This window comes from Amia ocellicauda, chromosome 2, assembly GCF_036373705.1.
Source record: "Amia ocellicauda isolate fAmiCal2 chromosome 2, fAmiCal2.hap1, whole genome shotgun sequence".
In the NCBI taxonomy this organism is placed as follows: Eukaryota; Metazoa; Chordata; class Actinopteri; order Amiiformes; family Amiidae; genus Amia; species Amia ocellicauda.
Window position 1 is genome coordinate 34,149,195 of NC_089851.1, and position 10,275 is coordinate 34,159,469.

Genomic DNA, 10,275 nt, shown 5'->3' on the forward strand with positions numbered 1-10,275 from the left:
GAAAAAAAAAACACATTGGCAATGGCAAAGATATATAAATTAATTAAATAAATGTTAGGCTGACTCCACGATGCAGAATAATATATTTTACATAATATTTTAAATGTATATAAAAAAAAGGACAAAAGTTAACTGTCCAGAAAGCAAAGACATGTTCAAGTCAGTGTAGAGGGTGAGAGGTTAGTTAGAGCTTTTTTAACTGAATCCCCTGGGCAAGGATTCATCTACCATGGTGCTTGTGGGAGACAGTTAACAGCAAGGCCTTGTGGTTATTTTTTCTGTGCATTGCCTTTCACTTCCACTTTCAGCACCTCTCCTTCCCCAGGGGCTTGGGTCATGGTGATCACTAGGGATTTGCCAGTGATGCCTCTTGAAAGACCAGATTTTGCTGTGGACACAGGGTCTTGTACCTTCATTGTGGCTGGAGGCTGGGTGGGGGGTGGCTTTTGAGGAAGGGGTTCAGTCTGGGACGGAGCTGTAGTGGCGGGTGGAGTAGGTAGTTTGGGTGCAGGAGCTGGAATAGGGGGTTTGGGTTCGGGGGACGGTAAAGGCAATGGCTGGGATTTCTCGGTGGGTGAAGACCTCTTTAGTGCAGCGAAAGCCTAAAAACACAACAAGGGAAATAAAGAAATAAAGTGGAAGGAACTCAAGGGGTCAACTGTAGCAAACCAGCACTTGAATCCATGTGAAGTGGATATAATTGCAGGCTAGCAAAACCCACAAGCCTGGGCTAAATTAATCCCAAATGCAGTGCAGCATACAGAAGGTCCATTCAATCAGTTCGGCTGGTCTGGAAAAGCAAACTGATTCTGAGAATTTGGCCAAAAAAGGGCTGTAATGTAATCCACATTAAATAAACACAGTGCAAAGCATGAACCATGTTTGAGACAATTTAGCAAGCACTGTAAAAATATGTTTCTCATATTGGAAGGGACAGGGCATACGGGCCATAGATTAAGATTAAGGTAGCCTAATGTAGATTTACGCATTCACACATATACTGCAGGTCCGCATTTATCCATTCTTTATAATGAAGACCTCTAGAGAACTTGCATCTATATGATTTCTTAGGTGTTCACGGAACTATAAATACTGCAGACGGTAAAATAGAAGGGAGGATGTAAAAAATGAAAATATTTGGATGCAGCTGCACTGTTGAATCGATACCTAATATATGGTTTTGAAAAAGCTTTGAATACAGTAAGGCTCCAATGCACTATTAAATACCAGGAGAAGCACACAGAACAAAAGCATTCAAGTAAGACTAGCTATGACATTTTCCTTATTAAAACAGATTGGTAAAAAAAAAAAAAGTACAGTAACACATTGCAGTTAAGTATAAATAAGTTGGGTATATTGGGTATTGATTTTAGACAGGAAAGTACAGTTCTGAAAACAACTAAAAACTAAACAAATACAAAAAGCATTTATATATGTATTTGTATATTATATATATTCCAAAAAAACGTTCCAGTGATAACTCAGGATGTTTATGACATACAATCTTATATCCACACTAATGCCCTTTGAAAACTAGCTTCTTCATTTAAAAATGTCTCCAATTCTTGAGTCTATGAGCAACTAAAAAACATCAGCCATCAAATTAAGATTTTTTTATCAACAAAGACACACTGGTTCACTCTGAATGAATATGCAACCAATTACAACCATTATTATTTGATTGCTCTTCCATTAATTCAGTTCATGAAGAGATTGTGGGAATTCCAAAGTTTCAGATGTGTTAAAAATTATTGTTACTGTTTTTCAAGTTTCTGTATTTTTTGTTGTACTATTTAGAAACAGATTGTAGTCCTCGAGAATGAATAACAAGTTTGTAACTGTATTGATCAACAGAATTGTAGTTCTAAGCATGAAGGTGGGTAAAACTGTACATCAGCTGTAAAGGAGTCTCCTGAAATAGTATGAAATAAACACTTAAATCAATAAGATATTCAACCTGAACAACAAACTCAACTTTCAAGATTATGATTGGTAATGTATTGTTCTCTTTAGTTGTTTCGGTGAGTTCTAAGCAACACAAGATTAAAGTTTAAGATTAAGTTTAAAATTAATATTGCATTGATACTGGATTGATATATACATCATGTGGTTTACAATACCTAAGAAAACAAAACAGATAAAGCATATAGGTGTAAGAAAACTATTTTAAATTAGTTTTAAACTGCTGTTGATATTAACTGTATTGCTTTAGCTTAATTAATCAGTTTTAGATTTTAATAAAAAATAAATAAATAAACTCATAAAAGTAATGCTTATATGTAAGATTGATAAAGCATAAATATTTGCCCATAACTGAAACAGTTACACCATTACAATGAAATATGTATGTATTCAACCAAAAAATCCTTCATATTGAGGCCTGGAACAAGTCCAAACTTTGACCTACCCACCAATTGCAGAAACAAATAATTGATGGTGGATTTTTTGTTTGAGATCAATTTTCCTTCTACTGTACCTGCTGAAAATTTTTCATGAAGTACTTAGTTATCTTTATGTTTTCAAATAGCAGCTGGGTTAAAATTTGGGTTGTGTCTACTTCACACAGAGCGCAGAGGAGCAGGTTTAGTGTGCTGAAATGAGGATTGACACTAGACCTAAACTTAGTCCAACCAAGATTTTAATCCGAGTGATGGGTACATCAAGTGGATTAACTATGGTATGCTGTGATTGACAGAATAGATATAGTGTGTTCACTGGGGTGGCTCTAGGGACATCACTTGGCTTGAGCTTGAGCATTCTTCTAAGATGCACCCTAAAAAAGAAAAAGAAAAATCACTGGGTTGGCCATGACTCGGCATTAAGTTCACAGGGTCTGACTGCAGGCCCCGGGGCGTATAAGGAGTAATGGCAAATCGAGAGCTGCTCTTCCACTTGTGTCCTCGAATCCTTCTGATCTGTTTGAATAAGCAGGGGGTGCTTCTCTCAGGACCAGAGTCTGAGCAAGGGTACTTTTTCAACAAGAGATTTGGGGATGCAATTCTATAAAACAGTGTTTCCCAGTCTTGGTCTTTATTACTTTATCATGTTTTTGTTTTCTGGCTGAGTTTTGATCACTAAACACGAACAAACCCTTTCACCGAACTATTTGCTAGATACTTGAAATAACAAACTGTTCAGATGATTTGGCATCAGATATTAGCATTAACCCTGTAGCAGCAACTGCACTTTTAAAACTCCCCACTCGGAAGTGAGTCGTTTTATTGAGTGTCTAGAGTTTAGTATAGAGAATTAACAATGCTTATTATGGGTGTGTATAATACAATGTCTAAGAAATGAAGGGATTGTTTGGTTGCATCCAGAGCCCACCCTGACCACCTTTATTAACTACCCATAAATACAGTGAGGGAAAAAAGTATTTGATGCCCTGCTGATTTTGTACGTTTGCACACTGACAAAGAAATGATCAGTCTATAATTTTAATGGTAGGTGTATTTTAACAGTGAGAGACAGAATAACAACAAAAAAATCCAGAAAAACACATTTCAAAAAATTTATAAATTGATTTGCATGTTAATGAGGGAAATAAGTATTTGATCCCCTATCAATCAGCAAGATTTCTGGCTCCCAGGTGTCTTTTATACAGGTAACGAGCTGAGATTAGGAGCACTCTCTTAAAGGGAGTGCTCCTAATCTCAGCTCGTTACCTGTATAAAAGACACCTGTCCACAGAAGCAATCAATCAATCAGATTCCAAACTCTCCACCATGGCCAAGACCAAAGAGCTGTCCAAGGATGTCAGGGACAAGATTGTAGACCTACACAAGGCTGGAATGGGCTACAAGACCATCGCCAAGCAGCTTGGTGAGAAGGTGACAACAGTTGGTGCGATTATTCGCAAATGGAAGAAACACAAAATTACTGTCAGTCTCCCTCGGTCTGGGGCTCCATGCAAGATCTCACCTCGTGGAGTTTCAATGATCATGAGAACGGTGAGGAATCAGCCCAGAACTACACGGGAGGATCTTGTTAATGATCTCAAGGCAGCTGGGACCATAGTCACCAAGAAAACAATTGGTAACACACTACGTGAAGGACTGAAATCCTGCAGCGCTCGCAAGGTCCCCATGCTCAAGAAAGCACATGTACAGGCCCGTCTGAAGTTTGCCAATGAACATCTGAATGATTCAGAGGAGAACTGGGTGAAAGTGTTGTGGTCAGATGAGACCAAAATCAAGCTGTTTGGCATCAACTCAACTCACCGTGTTTGGAGGAGGAGGAATGACCCCAAGAACACCATCCCCACTGTCAAACATGGAGGTGGAAACATTATGCTTTGGGGGTGTTTTTCTGCTAAGGGAACAGGACAACTGAACCGCATCAAAGGGACGATGGACGGGGCCATGTACCGTCAAATCTTGGGTGAGAACCTCCTTCCCTCAGCCAGGGCATTGAAAATGGGTCGTGGATGGGTATTCCAGCATGACAATGACCCAAAACACACAGCCAAGGCAACAAAGGAGTGGCTCACGAAGAAGCACATTAAGGTCCTGGAGTGGCCTAGCCTGTCTCCAGACCTTAATCCCATAGAAAATCTGTGGAGGGAGCTGAAGGTTCGAGTTGCCAAACATCAGCCTCGAAACCTTAATGACTTGGAGCGGATCTGCAAAGAGGAGTGGGACAAAATCCCTCCTGAGATGTGTGCAAACCTGGTGGCCAACTACAAGAAACGTCTGACCTCTGTGATTGCCAACAAGGGTTTTGCCACCAAGTAGTAAGTCGAAGGGGTGAAATACTTATTTCCCTCATTAACATGCAAATCAATGTATAACTTTTTTGAAATGTGTTTTTCTGGATTTTTTTGTTGTTATTCTGTCTCTCACTGTTAAAATACACCTACCATTAACATTATAGACTGATCATTTCTTTGTCAGTGGGCAAATGTACATAATCAGCAGGGGATCAAATACTTTTTTCCCTCACTGTAATTCACACGACTCAATGACTGGCGGAGAAGTGAGGGGGTTAACCCTGTAAACCTGGCATGGTACGTTTAAAGATACCTGTGCTCACTCAGTGGCAAGATACCTGCTGATACTGTGAGCTTTTCTTCGAAGGTTACTCCTTGGTTCTGCTGTGCATTTTACTTGTGCTTTGTCTCCTTGTTTACATTTTAGATAGAACTACCTTCTGCTTTCAGTGGTGCAGTTGGCTACATTTAAAAATGTTAGGAAGAGAGACAGGACTTGCCTAATGTGGACACCTTGCATTTTCTATGAATATGTATGTGCGTGTCTACATCAATATATATACTTTACACACCTCTCTGGAGAACTGGGGAGGAAACAACATACAATGAAATAAAAGAAACCCTTGACTTGCCCTACCTTGAAGTTTCCAAAAACGCCTTTTCCTCTGGCATTCAGTAGTGTGCGGAAAAGCTTCGGGGTCGGGGGCCTGGTGGTGAACAGGGCATTTCCTTTCTGTCGTTCCTCCACGGGGCCGGCCTTTTTACCCTTGTCTTTCATTAGTTTTCTTTAAAAGAGAAAAGAAAAAAAAAACTCTAAATGAAGTTTTAGAAGATCCAGAAACATTTTGTGTTTTGGGCTATTCAGATGTTGTGAAGAAACCACATTTCTGGGGGACTGACCTGCCCTTCCGTGACAGCACTTTCTGAGAGTCTGGATAGTGCACTAGGATATCATTGAGGTCCTTCTTGTCCAGGATGAACAGGTTGGCGAAACCATGGGCCACAACATTTGCTGTCCTTCTGTTTCCACCGCTGGCGGCCAGCAGACTGTCACAAGAGGCCCAAAATCATCACCAGTCATCAATTCTGATGTGAAATTCCCTATGATGTTTTCTCTCTTAAATCTATTTGATCGATAAACATGTTCAAATAATGCCCAAGGGAAAATATAAAATATCCTTTTTATGCCACAGTACTTTTGGGGGTAAATGCTTGTTGATCCCAGCATAAAAAAAATTAAAAAATAAGAAAATGTTACTTTAAATAGTAAATAACATGGAAGATTCTGAATTACAGTTCTCAATTTTATGCTTGTCTTCTATTATGCACAAAAGCTTTTTCAATCTTAAAAATGAAACAGTTGATGTGTAGTTTGGCAAGGCCTTTAGTCACTTCTTTAATCAATCTTTACAAGTAGAATTTGATTACGATAAAGTAAACAAACCTTTCATAATTGAAATATTAAGGAGAACATCTTAAATCCCTTTAGCAGTTTATATGATTAAAGTTAACAGAGGTAGCAACAATTTCTACATTTATACAATTACTTAAATTATGGTGGCGGATGTCCACTTCCCAAATTATACTAAGACAAAGACTTGATTTATAATTAAACCCTGAAAGAACAGCCCTGATTCTCAGAATATTACCTGATCTCTCCAAAGACAGCCCCGGTCCTCAGTGTGACTAACACTTTAGTCCCATCTGGCCCTCCAAGCACCTGGACTTCGCCTTGCTTGATGATGTACATCTCCCTGCCAATTTCCCCCTGTGCACAAGGGACAAAAGGACTTGATCTCCTTTCACAAAACAGGTAGGGCATAAAAGTGTCCTCTTAACAGATTGAACATTAACAATCTAACAAGCAGTACATTCCCTACTGGAATTAATCATTTTATACTCATATTGAAACTGCTTTGCACCCAAAGAATTGTATTGATATCTGTAAATATCTATCTATCTAAATATATTTATAGAAGTAGACATTCTATGAGAGGAATAGAACTAGATGAAGTAACGCCTGAGAAAGACCTAGGAGTCTATGTGGACTCCTCACTTTCTCTATCCAAACAATGTGGGGAAGCAATAAAAAAGGCAAACAGGATGTTAGGGTATATTGTCAAAAGTGTAGAATTTAAAACAAGGGCAGTGATGTTCAGACTGTACAATGACTCTTCAAGGCATTCAAGACAGAAAACAGGAGACACTTCTTCACACAGAGAGTCATCACAATCTGGAACAAACTCCCCAGTGATGTGGTAGATGCTGAAAATTTGGGAACATTTTAAAATAGACTGGATAGGATCCTTGGATCACTTAGTTATTAATGGACAGCAAACGAGCACGATGGGTCGATGGGCCTCCTCTCGTTTGTAAACTTTCGTGTGTTTCTTCTTATGTTTCTAGTTACTTAAAAAACTCTTTGGGCAGTAACATAAAATAACACACACACAAAATATAATCAAAGTATTTAACGAATAAGTGATTCATAAGGGGAACACAAAATATTTCTTCTGCATACTAAGCATCCCTGAAGACTGTGATGATCATGCCCACCTTCTTCAAAACCACCTCCGACAAGCAGAATAGGTGGGAATGACTCAGGGGGGAACCTGTATGCAAAGTAGTCTGCTTAGTACCTACTCTTACCTTTTTGCAGACATAGTCTCCTGGTAAATACACAATGGATTTGAGCCTCAGCAGCATGTCGACAAGCATCTGGTTGTCACACCCCTAGGACAGATGTATTCAGTTACAAACTTTGTTAAACTGCAGTCAATTAAAAATGTGATTTGTAATCGTGTTGTAAAATGGTCATATTTTATTTTACTCAACCTTAACATGTAGCAAGGCTCTATAAAAGGGTAATCAAAGGAGAATAGGTAACAGATGGCCTAATAATTCTGTGTATTCTGTCATGGTTCATTAGTTAATATAGTATAATTTGTGTGTTTGTTGGCAGGGACCTTTCAATTTCTCCTGTAAGTGATATCAAAGAACACTTTCTTGCCTTTGCTGTGATGGTCTTAATAAAGTAGTTTTACCAGCAGGGGGCAGTATAACCACATAAACTTAATTTGAAGAAGACAAAAACAAACTAATCAGCTACAGAGATAAAGATAATTGTAATCTTTGAAGTTAGCATAGTTTAGTAATCTGCTGTATGGAATGTGGTTGGGCGTCTCAAACTCATCTAAGATTAAAGGTGCAGTTCACTGTTCTTCTTTCTTTCAATTCTTTTTCCTGCATACATATGACTATCAAATTCCCACCAGCAATATTTTGAAGACAGGGATTTAATATATTTTATTATTATTATTGTGGTTTTATTTGGCAAATATCTCTATCCAAGCAATTTACACATATAATATAATCAATACATTTGTAAGGATGCATCAAGTAACATTCAATTACAGTGAGTAATCCATAGCACAAGTGTGTGTATATATATATATATATATATATATATATATATATATATATATATATATATATATATATATATAATGCCCCAAGAACAAGCAGGATCTAAAGAAAGTTGCAGTGCAGGCCTGGCAGAGCATCACCAGGGAAGAAACCCAGCATCTGATGATGTCTATGGGTTCCATTGACTGCAAAGGTTTTGCAACCAAGTATTGAAACTCACAATTTAATTCATGATTATGTTTGTTTGTCCAAATACTTTTGATCCCCTAAAATTGGGGTGACCACAACGTTCACCCTATTTGGATGTAACTACCCTCAAATTAAAGATCCAAATAGCCAAAATGATCCAAAGAGCCAAAAAGAGAATATAGAGCCAAAATGATGACAATTGTATCACTGTCCAAATATTCATGTATATAGTAACACACTGCAGGGCATAGTAAACAATATATATAACAATATATAAGAAAGGAATGGATTCCCCTGGTGGATCAGTCATGCAGCCGTGGGCCTCAGTACGTGGGAATTTCCACAGACACCTGTCAGCCAAGCAGGAGTTACACACCTACAGCAATAATAAAAGGCGGCTCTATAAAAAGGTACTGCCTAATCGCAGTGTACCTGAGGGGAAATGCAGGAGACAGTCAAGAGCATTTCAGAGCAAGAAACAGAAAGAGACAGAAAGAGTGGATGGTGTGTTTACCTGGCTGTGACCGTGCTATGTTTTGAGACCCCCTGAATTTGAATATCGACCCTGGACCAGACCCTGACCACAATGACACTGCCTCTCAATTATACCAGTTAAGTGATAACTATTTTACTTGGTAAGCTTACTAGCAGCCCAAGGCAAGTGAGGGACTTAGTCAGTGACCACATCAGGGCCAGGTTTTGTTTTCACCTGAAAGTCTTTGTAAAGGCTCCATTCAGCTGCTACAACAACCAGGCCTCGCTACGGTTTTCAACCCTGTTCCCTGGACTCACACGTCCCACGCCCCTAAAAGTGATACACTATATGTGTATCTATATATATAAGTTGCATGTGAAACAAATCTATCGTGTTTGAGTGCAGTAAATATTGCAGATCTCAGAGGGAGAAAAGCAGTGTATCACCTTGAAAAGCTCAATCTTGCTGACAGTGCTGAAGTTCACATCTACGGCGATTGCTGTTCGCATAACGGTTGGCATCTGCTCCAGCAACTCGGACTCATCTAAGAAAACAAAAAACAAAACTATTCATAATACAAATCATGCCAGGACAGCAGCCCATTTTTCATTACATATCAAGATCATCACTGAAGAAACTGAACTAATATAAGGTAAGATAAAGAGTAGGTAAGTCAGGAAGGAGAAGACAATACATTTAATTTGCCTTTGCTTATTATTCAGAACAAAATATCTACATTTTATTCCATATTCATTACTTTTTATTGTAGAAGCTGTACAATTTAATCTAATGTGACAAAACACTATTTACAGTTATGTAGCTGCCCACTGTAAAAGTAGCTCAACTCAATTACCTAGCATGCCCTGGGAATCCCAAGTATAGTTGTACCAAGTGCGCACTCTGTTCTGGACCTGTCTTGGTATCTTGTAAGTGTTCATGTAAGACACTGTGTTATCCATAGAGGCCCGGAAGTATGTCTGACCTGCTGTAGCCGCCCCAATAACATCTCTCATCTAAAAGACACATTGCTTTTAATATGCGGAACAGAAGAATGACATGCAGATGAAACTATATATCAAACTATACATGATCACAATTTAAATAACTTTCACTTTCAAAACTATATTAAAGGGAACGCCCAGATAAATGTAAAGGAACATTTAGGTCTATACACTCATCCTAATAATAAACCGTGAAATGGGGGTTTCATTGTTGGAGGGTTCCTAATTTCATGACTTGTAAATTATTAATATTTTCTGGAAAAATCATGTTTTTGGTGTACTCATGACCTTGTTTTAATCTTTCAGCATCAAAGAAACTGGGAAATTCCATTATCTGATGCATCTGCAAGCACTTAATCGGCTCCTCCAGTCAAAAAGTTTAGCACAATTGCACAGATCATAACATTTGATCACGTAACAATAACGTAAAATAAATGCTACAGTTTATTGGTGGTGGACTGATTATTTCCATACAA

General features: G+C 38.4%; 1 protein-coding gene across 2 annotated transcripts in view; it reads right to left on the reverse strand.

Moving 5' to 3' along the window:
* LOC136769451 (cyclic nucleotide-gated channel beta-3) overlaps nt 1-10,275 on the reverse strand; it is a 34,042-nt gene continuing 23,767 nt past the window's right edge. The window contains exons 12-18 of one of the 2 annotated variants that reach the window (XM_066723311.1): nt 9,652-9,811; nt 9,245-9,342; nt 7,358-7,441; nt 6,358-6,476; nt 5,609-5,755; nt 5,346-5,493; nt 1-602 (exon numbers count right to left, since the gene is read on the reverse strand). In XM_066723311.1, the coding sequence (XP_066579408.1) occupies nt 270-602; nt 5,346-5,493; nt 5,609-5,755; nt 6,358-6,476; nt 7,358-7,441; nt 9,245-9,342; nt 9,652-9,811 (1,089 nt within the window). In that variant the 3' untranslated portion in view covers nt 1-269. Of the gene's footprint in view, nt 2,774-5,345; nt 5,494-5,608; nt 5,756-6,357; nt 6,477-7,357; nt 7,442-9,244; nt 9,343-9,651; nt 9,812-10,275 lie in introns of both variants that reach the window. The other variant, XM_066723312.1, reaches the window with a different exon arrangement.